Genomic DNA, 18,411 nt, shown 5'->3' on the forward strand with positions numbered 1-18,411 from the left:
TGCATTGATCTATAGTATAATTCTAAATGAAATTGATGGATGAGAGCAACCATTGACAGGAAGGGTAAAGAGAACTATGAATTGCCTTGTGTAAGGAAAGTATGATGGAAAATAGACTGTTGATGAGAATGTACTATAGGCATATGACATTCTTATATTGTGTTATGTTTATTTACAGTGTTCCCCATTTCAGTATCCATTTCATTTTCATTGTAGATAGCATCTTCTATGTCTAGATGCTTACTTTATTACTTTTGGATTTTCTAGGAAAGTGCAATAATTTTTGTTCCATTTTCTGTACATCTTTTAGCAAATTTCTGTTTTTTAAAACTCAAAATATAGTTTTGATATATAAAATCAGAAATATTTTACTTTTTAAAAGGCTTTATAATTGAGGTTTACATCATGCTTTATAGTATATTGTAGTTATTGGAATGAGTATAGTATAGATGTAGAGCAACATGTAAGTCCTTTTGATAGAATATTGTGTGAAAATTCCACTTTGGGTCAGATATAAATTGACATACACCGTTTTCAGCTATGTCCTTTCAGACAGCATGTTGTATATGTATTCATGAATAAAATATTGGATTTAACTAGCTTTTACTTATATTGAAGCTTTATACTATATACAGAAATATCCAGATTTAGACACCTAAATAAAACTGATCAGTATTTAGTCTTCCACTTTATCAGTCTCCCTCTTGAAAATACTTTTTATTTATTATTTATTATTATTTACTCTAATTACACAGCACCTTTCTCTACCCGGAAGGGGACTCAGGGCGGCTTACATATGGCAATTATTCAATGCCTTAAAAACACATATAAAACATAAGCTTAAAATATTTGGAAATTAGAAATTAATACATATTGACATTTAAAACATTACATTCAGTTAAAATCATGCCAGTGATTTGGCCGGTTAAAATCTTTTAAAGAGATCTCTGTTCTAAGGCTGCCAAAATTTCAAAATAGAAATTATGGACAGTCAAAATTCAAAATTTCTGATGACAAGTCTTCCTCTGATAGTTATTTCCATAGTTTGGGAAAGTTCCTTTGTTTTCTGGATCTTGATCTTCTAGCCAGCATAAGCTAGGGATACTGCACATTATTACTATAAATAAGAAGAAACTGTCCCAAGATATGGATATTCTGTGTTGCCTCAGACTGCATCTTTAACCCCCTGGAAACCTAGAAATACTGTTATCTAGGGTTCTCCCATCTGAAATTTACATACACAGTTGCTACCAAGAACCCACACTGGAATACTTGACCTACAACCAGCTGCTTTCTCCCCTCGTTTACTATGGAGTGGCACAGAATGGATGACAAGGCAAAGGGAGGTTAGCCCTAAAATCTAGAAACCTGGCAACTGTAGTCTGTCCTCATAAGCCAGTATTTCTGATAAACTACCAGTTAAAGCCTATGGATAAGAATGTACTTGGTATTGTAAAATGATTCAGGGTATATAAGAAGAAAGAACCAAGGCAGAAAAAAGAGCCTTTTTGCTTTCTGTTGCCATTGATTTTCCAGCATGAAACTATAGTTAGCTACTAATATAATAATAATAATAATAATAATAATAATAATAATAATAATAATAATCCTTGCAGCCCAGGAGCAAGCCATCAGAACAAATGCAATTAAGGCCAAGATCGAAAAATCAGCTGATGACCCAAAATGCAGACTCTGCAAGGAAACCGATGAAACCATTGATCATATCCTCAGCTGCTGTAAGAAAATCACACAGACAGACTACAAACAGAGGCACAACCATGTGGCCCAAATGATCCATTGGAACTTATGCCTCAAGTACCACCTGCCAGCAGTAAAGAACTGGTGGGATCACAAACCTGCAAAAGTATTGGAAAATGAGCACACAAAGATACTGTGGGACTTCCGAATCCAGACTGACAAAGTTCTGGAACACAACATACCAGACATCACAGTTGTGGAAAAGAAAAAGGTCTGGATCATTGATGTCGCCATCCCAGGTGACAGTTGCATTGACGAAAAACAACAGGAAAAACTCAGCCGCTATCAGGACCTCAAGATTGAACTTCAAAGACTCTGGCAGAAACCAGTGCAGGTGGTCCCAGTGGTGATCGGCACATTGGGTGCCGTGCCAAAAGATCTCAGGCAGCATTTGGAAACAATAGACATTGACAAAATCACGATCTGCTAACTGCAAAAGGCCACCCTACTGGGATCTGCACGCATCATCCAAAAATGCATCACACAGTCCTAGACACTTGGGAAGTATTCGACTTGTGATTTTGTGATATGAAATCCAGCATATCTATCTTGTTTGTTGTGTCATAATAAAATAAAATAATAACAATAACAACAACTACTACTACTACTACTAGGTAAAGGTTTCCCCTGACATTAAGTCCATTCGTGTCCGAGAGAAGGCTGAGGGGAGACATGATAGCCATGTATAAATATGTGAGGGGAAGTCATAGGGAGAAGGGAGCAAGCTTGTTTTTTGCTGCCCTGCAGACTAGGACGCAGAACAACGGCTTCAAACTATAGGAAAGGTGATTCCACCTGAACATCAGAAAGCACTTCTTCACTGTGAGAGCTGTTCGGCAGTGGAATTCTCTCCCCCGGACTGTGATGGAGGCTCCTTCTTTGGAGGCTTTTAAGCAGAGGCTGGATGGCCATTTGTCGGGGGTGCTTTGAATGCGATTTCCTGCTTCTTGGCAGGGGGTTGGACTGGATGGCCCACGAGGTCTCTTCCAACTCTAAGATTCTATGATTCTATGATTCTGGGGGTTGGTGCTCATCTCCATTTCTAAGATGAAGAGCCAGCGTTGTCTGTAGACACCTCCAAGGTCATGTGGCCGGCATGACTGCATGGAATGCCGTTACCTTCCCGCCAGAGCGGTATCTTTTGATCCACTCACATTTGCATGTTTTCAAACTGCTAGGTTGGCAGAAGCTGGAGCTAACAGCAGGTGCTCACTCCACTCCCCGGGTTTGAACCTGGGACCTTTTGGTCTGCAAGTTCAGCAGCTCAGCGCTTTAACACACTGAGCCACCAGAGGCTCCACTACTACTACTACTACTACTACTACTTTATTTTTATACTCTCCCACCATCTCCCCAAAGGGACTTGGGGCAGCTTACATGTGGAACCAAGCCCAGAGCATGCAACACAATTTACAGCTGAAACACGATTAAAAACGTAACATATAATGTGACATATAACAGTCTAATAAAAACAATTAAAAACAGCAGGGTATAAAACATAACAGTGTATCAAACCAACCTCAGCAACCAGTAACCAGGAATATGGTGGGCATGATTAGACTAGAGAAGGCTGGGCATGGTCTCGTGCAAAAACAAACTATAGTGTTAGGACTGGGGGTAAAGTGCTGCATACAACCTTATCATTAAATTAGGGCTGGACATTTATGAAGCATCATTCAAATGCACACTGGAATGACACTTAGCATTATTACACATGAGGTTTATGTTTTTAATAGTACATGTCACAAGAATGGTCAACTGAGTCTATCCTCCAGTGCAATTTTATCGGGTTCAAGGTAATACAGGCTAAGTAAACAGTCAGTTTTGTGCTGCAAAAATGTGGAGTACAGATTAATGCCTAAGATCATTGAAGTTTGTATTCACAGTCCACTTTATATAGAACTAGGACATCCAAGTTCTGAGACACTCTGAAGAATTTTTTTGTGATTCAGAATACTTTGAAAGCTAAGCATAAATATAATAATAAGGCTCTGGAAAAATCAGGGAGAATCGTAGATACTATTACACTAGAATCTGAACACACAGTAACTTGAGAAGTAGAATCCTCATGAAATCTATTGAGAAAAAGCCTCAGAGATAAAACATCCTTGCATCTGTAGCTGCTTTAGTATTCTGAAGCAACAAAATGGGTTTCTCTGAATACCTCTAAAATAGAGGTTGAAAAGTTACTTTTGAGAGGAAATATCGTAATACTGTATAATGATGAGCTGAAGCCAACCATAGCTGAATAGTGGTGAAATGAAGTTATGGGTTCCAGAACATTATCCTACCACTATTTGATTAGGCAGGGCTTTGTCATGTCACATTGATTCTTCCTGGAAATTGTGAAGCTGTGTTCTAAAGTAGTACTACTGAAAGCCCAGGTTCCTCAATCTTCTTCAAATGTGGGAGAAGGTTAGGAGTTTAGTTCTTCAGGCGGAATGCCTCCTTGACAGTCCATGACAACACAAGGAATGTCTCCTTGAAGTCAAGGCCTAGGTCTAGCTTAGTTGAGAGAGGAAAAGAGTCAGTTGCAACCACAACATGGTCTATCAAAGCCAGAAAAAAATACTTATATATGTGCATTTGGCCCCTGAGCCATTACTGAGCAACCTTGTTGTTCTTTGCTTGTGTTTTACTAGAATTAAAAATGTTATAAAACATTTCAGTGATGAAACTTCCATAATTCTGTGTCCCTTTCCATTTAATGGAATCTAAAACATATGTCGTGTTTTGTTTCTCTTGCAATTTTAAGGTTCATGTTTTATCCGAACCGATCAGCTAGATGGTGAAACAGACTGGAAACTAAAAGTTGCTGTTAGTTGCACACAGAGATTACCAGCTTTAGGGGTAAGCATTGTAGCTATACCTTTCTTTTTTTTTCATTGTACCTTATGCAGTTGTATGTTTTAGAGCAGTTCTGTTTAAAAATTCCAGATCACAAAATTGTATCAAATATAACACTGATTATTTGTGAACATTAAGTAAGTATAGGTGTCTTAATAAAATTTTATATTGGTTAAGGACCACTGAAATCAACAATTTATTAATTGGAACAACAGCATTTCCTATGAACGGCTATATCCTGCTGATCATAATATTTTATAATTTCATGCCTAGGCCTCTGTGGCCAATTAGAAGTGCTGGATTTACTTTCTAAAATATTTCAGGTTCAAGTTGTCCCCCCCCCCCCCCCTCAAATATTTACACAGACCCTATGACCATCTTTGGATGCTTTTTTCTGGGTGGTCTTGCTAAATACAGAGAAAGGGTGGTTACTGGGGTCTACACTTTAGTCTTTTCAGGGCCCGGTATAAGGGGGTCATTTTATTTCTCCAGACCATGTAACTTTATCTCTTATTCTTGTCTGGTAATGAAGAATTTCAGAATGAAAACCGTTGATACTACTGTGAATTTTCTTGTATTTATCATCTGCTGTTGGTTTTCAAGCTGTATTTAGCTTTTATAAAATATGTTTCTTATACTGTAAGCTACCTGGGAACTTTATTATCATAAAATATTATAAATGAGATTAAATTTGAGAAGTGGTATTTGAGGGAACCTAGTAACAGTTATCAATCTAGTTGGCCTTCTTACATTGTTTACTAATTATTCTAAATCACTTCAGGCATGGAATGGGTGGGATATAAATGTTTTAAATAAACAAAACCCAAAGAATGATGCAAGTTCGTTCTTTGGTTTGTTTCGCAAACAGCATCCATGACATAGCGCACAAGTAATAATCAAAACGATTTTGAGGTTCAATGGAGAAGACTGCTCTTCCAAAAAACCCCATAAAATTTCACTAACCCTTGGGTGTAGTAAAGTTGCTGTTTGGATTCCATCCATTGTGTTTGTTTTACTCATATGCAGTGAATTGAGTATAAAAATCTCATATCTATATATCTGAAAAAGGGAATGAGAAAATGAATTTCAGTTACTAAATCCAATAAGATATGGTTTTGATCTAATGGAGGAAATCTTAACCTGTCCCAATTGGATACCAATGATCATTCTGGTTGGGGACTATGAGAATTGTGTCTATTACATCAAGGAGAACCAGATGTGAACAAGTATGATTTAAGATATGCTTTTATATCTTCTCATCCATGAAGTCCATATTTAATTTGTGTGCTTTCCTGAAGATCAAATATTGTCTACTTTATCTGTTTGTATGCATAAATTACTTGAAAGCCTAATTTATGTTATTAAATTAAACAGAAGAGTGATTCAAATTAGATCCTAAATATACGTTCCTGAAAGCCAATTTTTAAAAGTTGTGCTGAAAATTTAATTTTATAAGTATTTGATATAATTTGAAATATAGTATAATGAATTTAACATGCACTTAACTTTTTAACTTTTGAAATTACTCATTTGAAAATTGTGTGTGAATACAACATAGAATGTTGAAATCAAGGATTATTGAACTAATTCTGTACTCCTTCATAGAATGTATTCTTTGAACTGCATTGCCTTGTATAACTTGACCTTGTTGCAAAAGTATGGGAACACTCATCTCTTAGGATCTGTTTATGTAACACTCAGGTTTTTTTGCAGGCAACTTGGGTGGAACAACATGTGTGCCTGCAAAGATACTTGATTTCTCTGGAGCCCCTTCCACACAGCTGGATAAAATCCCACATTATCTGTTTTGAACTGAGATATATGGCAGTGTGGACACAGATAACCCAGTTCAAAGCAGATATTGTGGGATTTTCTGCCTTGATATTCTGGGTTATATGGCTGTGTGGAAGGGCCGTTGGGTATCACCAAGATGGATTAGATAAATAACCTTTAGGAGTAAGCTGTTATGGGAAAGCAGATTAGAAAGAACTCATTTGAGTTATTAATTATAAGGTCTCTAAAATTATTTCATTGGTTTCTTTTTGTTTTGCATAACGATTTTGACTGCAGCATAGGCACAATGGAGCAGAGTATACACCATCTTGAGAATAAGATCACATAAGATACCTAATAATTAAGCGAAGAGGAGAAATGAGTCAAGATTCAAGGAAACAAAAATACTGTATTTCTTCCATTCTAAGACACACATTTTTTCTTATATGAACATCTCTAAAAATGGGGTGGGTCTTAGAATCGCAGGTGAATCTTATGTATTTCTGTTGGTGGCAGTGGTGCTGCATCTTACAATCCATGGTGTCTTACAGTTGAAGAAATACGGTTGTTAAAAGCCCCTAAAACCTGTGATGATTAATTTTACAAAATGCTTGCAATCTCTAATTATTGCAAAGGTTTTTAAAATCTGAGACAGATAGATGATACATATAGACAGATATAATAAATTATATCTTTTCTCCATAAATTTGGACCATTGTAGCATTCCCAAGTTAACATGTAATATAGCAAAATGAATTGCTCATAAGATCAGCTGGTTTCTGTTTTGCAGTAATTCTTGAATGCCACCTGCTGGGCTGCTACTAAAATGGCTGAGGAGATATATGTGTCTCATGCATATCCCTGTGCTGCAGTTTTCCCCTGTTCTAATCAATACAGCTTTGTCCATGGAAAAGCTGATCTTACCACATTCAAACTGTCCCACCAATTTCTCTTGCAATCTCCAGAAAATAAAAAAATGGGTTTCAGTGAAAAATAATATTGCAATGGCTGAATTATTTCTGGTTTAAATGTTGTGATACCTTTAAAAACAATTAAAAGTATGCTTGATAGTTTTACATTGCTAAAAGGAATTATAATTTACAGTTTAAATATCATACTTCACGCCCCTTCCACACAACTGAATGAAATCCTACATTACCTGCTTTGAACTGGAATATATGGCAGTATGGACTCAGATAACCCAGTTCAAAGCAGATATTGTGGGATTTTCTGCCTTGATATTCTGGGTTATATGCCCTCGGTGATTTATAATTATCCCATTTTGAGGAAGGAAGTTGTTGCTTTTATTGCAAGGTTCTTCTTTAATTTACACTTTCCCTGTAGAAGACAAGGGTAGTGTTTAGGAGAAACCCCAAGGAAGAGAGAGGGAAGAAATACCACTGTATAGTTTCCTTACTCTTGAAAGGCTAAGGAAATGTACCTATGCCCAGAAATGCTTCTGAGAAGAAGTCCTGCTCACAGGACCTATTATTTTTTGCATCTATGCAGACAGTTCCACTGCCTTAGCCATTGGGCAGTTTGTTATTGAACTAATTTCAAATGCTGCCTTGTCATTCAGAGCATGATTAAAGTCTCATATAATTGGAATTAATAAGATTTTCAAGTTAGAAAATACATCTTCCGGGCAGCCTTTTAACCCTTAGTGTTGACAGGGGAGCTTAACCTGAAGTAGATCTCAGTTATATTTTTAATATCATCAGGATCTAGCACAGACCTCTAGAAACAGCACATAAATTACTGATGATTAGTAATAAATTAAAATAGAGATAAATAGAGTAGAAGTCTTGGTTTTATTTTCCTTGAATAGCTGTGACAGAAGAAGAAGAAAAAGATGAAGCTAAAGAGACAATTCCAGCCCTGGATTCTAAGCTGTAAAAATTAAAAATAAAATGCTAGGTTCAAAAGAAAATAAGCGGCATTTGCATAGGTGCAGACTAAGCAGTTTCATTGTATAGTTAACATATACTGCCCATACCTGTCACTCATTTTGATTTCTGTAGTTATCTGATGTATAGGATTGTATCTTGTGTTGTCATGGGCTGTCAGTTCCATCATCAATGTAGGACTGTAACCTTATCCACAGTGACACCCAGAATAAATAAACCAGCAAACCTTTCGAGCTTTCTTGAAGAACAGATGACACCACCAAAGATGATCTGTACAGATTTTGTTGTCTTCCCAAACCACTTAATGTGATCAGAGAATTAAAATTTCAACAAGTCATTTAATGATGGCTGAGCTGTAAGAACTGTAACACCCAGGTTAGGTTTCTTGGTTTCATAGTCATGTGTGGAACTGTGTCTTTCTACACAGAGCATATTCCAGGATAGTCTTCTCTGGCTTAAGTGACCAAATAAATTTATTAGCAATGAGGTTACTGTAATTTTCAATAAATGGTGATTTGCTGATTTATATCAAAAGATCTATACAGCAGTAAACAATACCATTTACATTTAATTAGTTTTATTGAACCAGGGACTATTTTATTTGTAATGAACTGCATGTTATGATTAAGGATGTATTTTAATGATCTTTAAGTAAGGTGAACAAATGTTGCCCTTGACCTAATAGAGGTGGTTTTTCTGTGTTATTGATAACTTCAGAGTGATTTCTAGATTATTATGGTAAAGTGCAGAGAAAAACATTATAATTACTGTACCATAATTTAATTGTTTCATGCAGACAGTTTGGTGCATCCTTCCAGAATGCTTGCTTGAAATTAAGAGGGAAATACTCAACTAAACCATCTCTATATACTTTCTAAAGTATATTTTCCTAATATGATGTTGTAAGTTCCCTACAAGGATAATACACCAGATTCAACAGAACTGAAAGCATTATCATTCTGATCATAGTTCAAAGATAAATGACTTTGTGGCAGAGTATAGATCACAATGGGCGAATTGTTAATTAATTTATTTCAAATAGAATTTGAAATAATTTAGAAATGAATAATGAAGGTTTTTGTTATCTGGTCTCTTTACCTTTATATTGAACTTCCTTGCACTTGAGAAAATTTGGATGCAATTGTATTCTTCTTCAAAGGAAAGAGCAAATTTTAAAGTGATTTTAGTTTACTCACAGGTTAATTTCTGCAAAGCATGACAGTCTGTTAAGGAAGAAAACGTTCGTGCTTGGCTCACTTCATTAATAGTTTTTATTGTATTATGGGTATGTGTGTGGTATTAGTTTTCTGCTGTACTGAGACTCTTATTTTTCTTTGCACAATAAAGCACATAATAGCCTGGATTATCTAAATTGTAGGTGATAACAGATTGAAAAGAAGTGAATGATGAAGATATAGGACACCACATGTGTATTAGTTTCATATGAATTATTTCTCAAGAGGCTGATGAAAACTAACTTAGAAGAACAAGAATGCATTGAATGGGAGTTTGTGTAAAAGCTTACAATAAACGGTTGATGATTTAGTATAAAAACAGATTATTTGTAATGGAAGATGTTGCAATCTGATTTGTGCTCTTAAAATATGAATTAAATACTTGGATCAGCAAACATAAATCATTCAGGAGCAGAAGGTATGGTTAGAGTTGCATTATTTTATAACTTAATGGAAATATCTTAGTAAATAAAACCACACGACTCTCTTAGATACTTTTCACTTCTTTCCTTAAACTATTTCACAATTTTAATATATTTTTATATTTAGATTTCATCTTCTATTAGTAGTGTGTAATAGAAAATGTTTGCATGAACCAATGCTTAGTTTGTATAGATAATTTTCAGATAACTACACATGTGTCCTAATCTAAACATCTTTGAATAAAAGCTATGCTTATGAAACTACCTGTCTTAATACATGATCCATAAGATTGGAAGAAACATTTAGTATTTGCTGTCTTATTTACTTAACAGAAAAAGTGTCTGACAAACACCACAGGAACCCCTGTGCCTTCAGTTATTATGATAGATCATTATATTCTGTTTATACATTTCTAATAGCTGAGGATTAATTACTTGTAGAGAGCCCCAATGGCACAGTGGGTTAAATCCTTGTGCCGGCAGGACTGCTGACTGACAGGTTGGCGGTTTGAATCTGGGGAGAGTGGGTGAGCTCCCTCTATCAGCTCCAGCTCCCCATGCGGGGATATGAGGGAAGCCTTCCATAAGGATGGTAAAACATCAAACATCCGGGCAACCTTTGGCAACGTCTTTGCAGATGGCAAATTCTCTCACACCAGAAGGAACTTGCAGTTTCTTAAGTCGCTCCTGACACAAAAAAATTACTTGTAGGAAGGACATCCATGTGTCCAAAGGTGAATAGAATTAATGAAAGTCTAAAAGTTAAATATTTGGCAACAGCAAACAATAATAAAATATACTATTGTACAAAATACTCAACAGCCTCTTTCACATGCACTTCTCAGTGTACAGTGTCTTAAAGAGCTTATTAAGTCTGTTAGTTTAACTGAATACCTGCTGAAGATATGATGAAAGCAATCACTACATCTCAAGACTCTACATGAGCCCAAAAGTTTGTGGATGTCTACATGCTATCCAGGGGCTTCTGGACGTTATCATGGGTTAAGCTGGTTTAACTCCATGCTAAGAAAAGTCTAAACTATGGAGCAGTTTCACACTTTGGACACAGCTACCGCTCACATCCCCTTTTTCCTGCACCCATTGGTGCAGGGAAAATAGGACGGCCCAGGTCCACCTCACGGCAGCAGGTAGCTGTAGAGGTCTGGGAGAGCTCCTGACCATCACTCATGCCATGGGTGTTTCAGCTGATGTTGGCACAGGGCATCACAATGGCCAGGAGCTCTAAGGCCATTCAGAAGTACTGGTCATTGACCATAATAAAGTGAACTTGACTTGATTTGACATTTAGAAGTACCAATAGGAAAGTAGAATGTACAGTTTAGAAAGTAGAACTGGACTAGGCTGTGTATCATTAAATTCTCCAGATTATCATCTGTGTTATGATGTCTTTAGCCCACTTCAGGTTTTATGTCATTTATTTAATATCCGAATTAAAATTCATGTTTCTGGGAAAGCAATCTTATGAGGAATATCTGGAACTGCTTCTGCCCACAGAAACATGAGGGACTGATCACCACACCGTCCAAAAATCTGCTTCACAGAGCTAGTTTTGTGACTGGCACTAAGAGTTACAAGTTGAGGGCAGGAGAAAAGGGCTGGATTTAAGCCCAACCATATGTACTGATTACTGTCTTCGAAACCTCTACTAAAGAACAATTGATTGTAGTGACATTATTGGGTTTTAGAACACTTTTTATTCCCTGCAGTGATGTGATGTACTCTCTGCATATGACATCCAGAAGAAAGAATAAGAAAAAACAGGAACCTGTTGATTCCAGTAGTGGGAAATAATTTTCTTCTTTTAATTTTAGATGTTAGTATCATGAAAATATTTAGATATTTCAAAATTTTCTATTCTAGGATCTTTTTTCCATCAATGCATATGTTTATGCTCAGAAGCCACAAATGGATATACACAGTTTTGAAGGCACCTTTACACGGGTAAGTAGCAATTTTAGTACCTATCTTTCTTCTACTCATGTGATTTATTAAGAATCATAGAACCATAGAGTTGGAAGATAACTCATGGGCCATCCAGTCCAACTCCCTACCTGGAAGAAGGAAATCGCATTCAAAGCACCCCCAAAAGATGGCCATCGAGCCACCACTTAAAAGCCTCCAAAGAAGAAAATCTTGATTTTAATGTGAGAGGTCTGAGAACATTCAAACATTCACTTGGTGAAATACTGTATGCACTACTATTTTAGTGCTATTCTACTATTCTTCACTTCATTATGCATGCCAGATACCTTTCAAATGAATTATTGCAACTTATTGTGGAAGATTGTGCAGTGTACAATGTAAAAATATGTGTGAAAAAATATTTTATATGTTTAAAAGCATTCCTCTGTTTAAGAATTCCCAGCCTAATATAGTGGTCTGAATGTTGAACTAAGTGTCCAGGAGACCAGGGTTTGATTTCCAGCGTGGCCACAGAAGCCCATTGGTTGGCTTTTTGCAAGTCCAACTTTCTTGCCCTCAACGGAAAACAGTAGCATACCTAAGTTCAATAGTTGGATCAAATTGGGTAGTTTCATTGAATCAAATGAATCTATTAACTTAACACTTACATAAGTCCCATCCATTCAATATCTTATGATAGTTAGGGATGAGCAGTTGGTTTTAGCCTGTTACCAGTAGTTGTCTTAAATGCAGACATTTAGTTAACTGAATTTTTCATAGAATGTGCAGTTTTCGTTCAAGATGCTGAAGATGGCTCTCTTTAAACATTTTTTCCTGAAATGAAGGTGTTTGTGTGAGAGAGTCATACATGTATGTGTATGCATACGTGTCTCTCTGTGTGGGCATGTTCACATATGCATCTTCATGCCAAACTTTTCAGTGCTGTTATTTGAGTGTTAAATGTATATTATTTATTTTTGTTTACTTGAGAACATATTTTCAATTTAATCCAATTTTTACAGGAAGACAGTGATCCATCTGTTCATGAAAGTCTAAGCATTGAAAATACCTTATGGGCAAGCACTGTTGTTGCTTCAGGTAAGAAACAGTGCATGTAGAAATTTTAATGATTTTATTCTTCCTGTATTCCTCTCTGTATTCATGTTTCTCTTATAATCATCTTTTTGTTCACTTTTTCCAGGAGCCTGAATATTGCTTTCAGCATCTTTGAAGTTACTATTTAAATTTCCATATTATCTCAGTTCAGCATTAGAGGAGAGCAGTGATAGCAAGGGAAATGCCTGTAGTAGTGTGTCTTCCTGCTATTCTCATTTGAACCTTCACCACTAACTTGCTTCAGTGGGTTACTTTGTTCATATTGATAAAAAGGAAATGTGGCGTTTTTATTGAAATGACATGAAGTAATTGACGCGGCCACAACTTTTACAGTTAAACAATAGCTATGTGTGAACATTGTCTGGCAATAATAGTTCAAGATATTATTGCATATTCCCATTCTGCTAAGTTTCAGAGTGTGCCTGATTATACATTTCCAGCTTACAGAACCATTACTACTGTAATATATTCCATTTCTGAGATAGTTCAGGAAGTTCAACTATTGCAAAATTAGTTTTCCAAATAGTGGTAGAACGGTGGTTGGTGACATCTGTATTGTATTAGTTGCTCAGATTGCTATCGTATTTCTGAGTCCATTGTAATTGCACATATTAAACTTTAGAAATTTAAAAGTTTGAAAAGTACGGCCAAAGTATGACAGCCTCAGTTTGGCCTTTAAGTAGCGAGCCCCCTTCCTAAGATCCATTTATTTGTTTTTTTAGCAGTCCATGGTATAACTTGAAATATGCAATTCTGTATCATAGGAAGTCATGATTCTGTCAGCTTTTTAAAAATAATTTTTATTTATACTTAAAACATATACATTCTTTAACAAATTTGTGATACAGAGTTATGTATATCAAGCTCATATAGTATTTTCACTCTCTATATTACATACTCATATTATTTACCTTTTGTTACCCCTCACCTAGTGCTATCCCTTTGACAGCTTTAAAAGTGGATAAGACATGTTCACGGAGCATATGGCTATCAGTGGCTACACATAATCATACTTGTATATTTTCAGAGGAGGATATGTCTACATAGAAGTTCCTGGAGAGTACAAGGAGGTGGATTCTGTTGCATCACGTCATGCTTGTAGATTTCCTATATGAATCTGGTTGGCCATTGAGAACAGAATGCTATATCAGATAAGCCATTGTCCTGAACTGGCACAATTCTTATATTTTTAGAGTAGCACAAAACTTTTTAAACTTTTTAAAAAATCAAATTCAGGGTCATGTTATTTGGAGCTAGCAAACTCTTACCATCAAAAAGGAAATATGGTATTGCCTTCTGTTTATTTTTATCATCAAGATCATATCAGTCACCCCAATCCCTGAGGAATACGAGCGCTTTATCAAAATAGTAAAAACCTGCACACGGGCTTCTATACCGAGAGGCTGCAGAACACACTACCCTCAGGGCATTACCCCTGATACAGCTGCCTTGTTGGAAGCCTATTACAGGCTCCACAATGAAGACCCATTTAGTGAGCAAACTCTTCAGGCAGTGCAGAGCAGTCTGTCCTCCATCTCTGAAGCCAAGAAAGAACAGTGGATAAAGCTGATAACAGAAGTCGACATGGGCAGGAGCAGTCAGAAGGCATGGAGGCTGGTAAGATAGTTGAGCAATGATCCCTCACAAACTAATACCCATGCCAATATAAAGGCAGATCAGATAGCGCATCAATTTCTGAAGAATGGGAAACCCAACCTTTCCTCCAAAGTAGAAAGGAAACCAATAGTCAGACAACCAGATAATGAGAACAACACCTTTCATGAACCTTTTACATCTACTGAATTGGACATGGTCTTCAATAAATGTAAAAATGGCAAAGGAGCTGGCCTGGACGATCTACAGATGGAACAAATTAAGAACTGTGGCCCAAAAGCAACGTGTTGGCTCCTGAAGCTGAGGAACAACTGCATTGCATCCTGTCAGATTCCCAAAATCTGGGGGAAAGCAAGAGTCATAGCCATCTTGAAACCAGGCCAAGACTGCTAGAACCAAAAAGCTAGACCATTCCCCTTGTTGTGCCATCTTTACAAAGTTCTGGAGAGACTTATTTTGCATAGCATTATGGAAAAAAAATAGACCCATGTATGATTCTACAGCAAGCTGGCTTCAGGAAAGGCAAAGGCTGCACATCACAAGTGTTTAAACTGACACAGCACATAGAAGATGGGTTTGAAAGGCAGCAGATTACAGGAGCTGTCTTCGTAAATGTGTCAGCAGCTTATGACACTAAATCATTGCCTTCTTCTAAGAAAATTTTATAATATCACAGAGGACTACCACCTCACCCGCTTCATAGGAAATCTGCTACAAAGCAGGAGCTTTTTGTTGAATTCCAGGGCCAGAGAAGCAGATGGCGAAAACAGAAGAATGCTCTGCCTCGGGATCGTGCTCGCTCCATCAATGTTTAACATCTACACAAATAACCAGCCATTGCCAGAAGGCACAGAGTTTCATCTATGCTGACGATCGTGCTATCACCGCTCAAGCAGGGAGCTTTGAAATGGTTGAACAGAACCTCTCTGAAGCTTTAGGAGCTCTTACTGCATATTACAGGGAAAACCAGCTGATCCCTAATGTGCTTTCCACCTTAAGAACAGACAAGCATCTTGAGCTCTGAGGATTACCTGTGAAGGAATACCACTGGAGCATTGCAGCACATCAAAATACTAGGGAGTTACCCTGGACTGTGCACTCACTTACAAGAAGCACTGCTCGACTATCAAGCAGAAAGTGGGTGCTAGAAATAACATCATACGAAAGCTAACTGGCACAACCTGGGAATCACAACCAGACACAGTGAAGACATCTGCCCTTGTGCTTTGCTACTCAGCTTCTGAATATGCATGCCCAGTGTGGAATATATCTCACCACGTTAAAATAGTGGATGTGGCTGTTATTGAGACATGCCACATTATCACAGGATGTCTACACCTCACACCACTGGAGAAATTATACTGTTTAGCCGGCATTGCACCACCTGACATCTGCCGGGAAATAGCAGCCAGCAATGAAAGGACCAAGGCATTGACATCTCCAGCCCATCAAAAGTGGCAGGCTAAAACCCAGAACCTCAATCAGTGGCTGATGTAGGATGAGAGACTCTCTCCTGGGCACACAGAAGACTGGGTGACTTGGAAGACGCTAAACAGATGGCACCACGAGATGCAGAGCCAACCTTAAGAAATGGGACCACAAAGTGGAGTCCACAACATGCAAGTGTGGAGAAGAGCAAACCACAGGCCACATATTACAATGCAGTCTGAGCCCTGCCACATGCGCTATGGAGGACCTTCTTACAGCAACACCAAGTGGCCAGCTACTGGTCAAAGGACAATTAATATAATGCCAAGTTGTTGTTGTTGTTGTTGTTGTTGTTGTTGTGTGTTTTTTTAACTTTGTGTTTTCAAATACATTACAACTTGTACCCTCGGTTCGCTTCTGACATGATAAATAATTTTTATCATATTTAACATTTTAAGTTCTTCCCCCCCCCACCAACACGAGGATTGTTTTCATTTATATATTTATTTCTTTTTGAGACAATCTTTATATTTTTATCTTTATACATTTCCATTCCATATACTATATAACATTTGTATCTTATTTCTTATGGCTTGATCTCCGGATTGATTCATGATATAGTTCTTTACCCTTGTCCATATTTCTTCCATTTCTCTCGTTCTATTTTCATTAGTTTTTACAACATTCTATTTGCTCCACCATATATTGGTACCATTTATTTACTGTCCATTTTGATTTATCTTTCCACCCTAATACTATTACTGCTTGTGCACTACTTCTTTTATTTCTCGTTTCCTCTCTTTTCCCTAATACCGCTATTTCCTTTGTTATGACCCACTCATTTCCTAGTATTTGATGTGACTCATTTTGGATAGTCTGCCAAAAATATTGTACATATTCACATTCCCACATCATGTACATAAACTGCCCTTTCTGATGACATCCATGCCAGCACTGACTACTCCCCTTTTTATAGTAGTATGCTAACTGACAGGGTGTACGATACCATTTGTGCAATATTTTCCTCCTCATTTCTCATACTTTGGTATTCCTTTTCATCCCTATTGCCTCTACCACAGTCTCATCTCTTGTTCCGTGATTTGTAACTCCATTTCCCACATATTTTTCAAATCCCGTATTGTACATCCATCAGCCTCTATTAACATTGTATATATTTTGCCTGCCTGTGCCTTCTTTCCGTCCCCCTTTTTTCTTATTATCTTTTCAAAGGCGGTATCTTCTGTCTTAACCATATTGATATTTTCTTTTATTTTGCAATATGCACAGATTGCACTTATCTGTAACCAGTTTTCTTGTCCAAGCCATTGTTTAATTCTATTTTCCCGTACCGTTCCCTCTCTGTCATATAATTGTTCTACTCCCTCTGTTCCTTTTTCCTTCAATATCTGGATATTTCTATTCATATTTGATTCTTTATCCTTATTAATTATCCATACTTCCACACTTGCATTGTTCCTTTCATTGGTCCTGTTAATTTATCTATATTTCTCTTATCCCATTTTCTAAAGATTCTTTCTTCACAATTAACTCCATTCATTTCCTTTTCAAATCTCACCCATTTTTTATTTGTCACTTGTAATTCTATTGCGCTTTCGATTTGGAAGGCATCACTATATAACTCTAGGCATGGACAGCCCCATCTCCCTTTCATTTCTTTTGCAATTATCAATTTTTTCCTTACTCTTGGTCTTTTTCTCCCTTCAACCCAACCATTTAGTTTCCTATCCCATTCCTTTAATTTTGCCATGGGAGGAATTCCAGGGAGAGCCTGAAATAGATACATCATTTTTGGAATTATCAATATTTTCAATGTCCTTATCCTAGATATCTGTCTCAAATTTTTATTATTCCACCTACTCATTTGTTTTAACATTCTCTTCCATGCCATTCTGTAATTTCCATCTATTATTTTATCAAGTGTCTTATATATCCAAATTCCCAAATACTTCATCTTTTTAATACCCAATTTTAATCCTGCTTCCTTCCTTATCTCTAATTGTTCCCTCGGAGGCATATTGATAAATAATATCTCTGATTTCTCCATATTAACTGATAGCCCTGATTCTTTTTTAAACTCCCTCAATATTATTTTCATTGATTTAATCATTTCCCTTGGTCTCTCTGTTAAAATTATTTCATCGTCCGCGTACAGGTTCAATTTCAACTCCTCCTTCCTCCCAATCTTATACCCTTCCCATGTTTTATCTATCCTTATTTTATATGCTAGGGGTTCTATTGCCAGAGCAAATAACATTGGAGATAATGGGCACCCTTGTTTGGTCCCATTCTCAATTTGGATGTTTTCTGTTCTTTGTCCTTTCACTCTAATACAAGCCGTGTTCTCCCTATATACATTTTTAATCATTT

General features: G+C 36.8%; 1 protein-coding gene across 2 annotated transcripts in view; it reads left to right on the forward strand.

The window, feature by feature from the left end:
- The window catches only part of atp9b (ATPase phospholipid transporting 9B (putative)), a 157,353-nt gene that overhangs the window by 65,146 nt on the left and 73,796 nt on the right, over positions 1-18,411 (forward strand). For both annotated transcript variants that reach the window (XM_003219733.4, XM_008108764.3), the window contains exons 8-10: positions 4,514-4,608; positions 11,824-11,904; positions 12,888-12,963. In XM_003219733.4, coding sequence (XP_003219781.1) covers positions 4,514-4,608; positions 11,824-11,904; positions 12,888-12,963 — 252 coding nt within the window. The remainder of the gene's footprint in view (positions 1-4,513; positions 4,609-11,823; positions 11,905-12,887; positions 12,964-18,411) is intronic.

Source organism: Anolis carolinensis, chromosome 4 (genome assembly GCF_035594765.1).
Source record: "Anolis carolinensis isolate JA03-04 chromosome 4, rAnoCar3.1.pri, whole genome shotgun sequence".
NCBI classification, from domain to species: domain Eukaryota; kingdom Metazoa; phylum Chordata; class Lepidosauria; order Squamata; family Dactyloidae; genus Anolis; species Anolis carolinensis.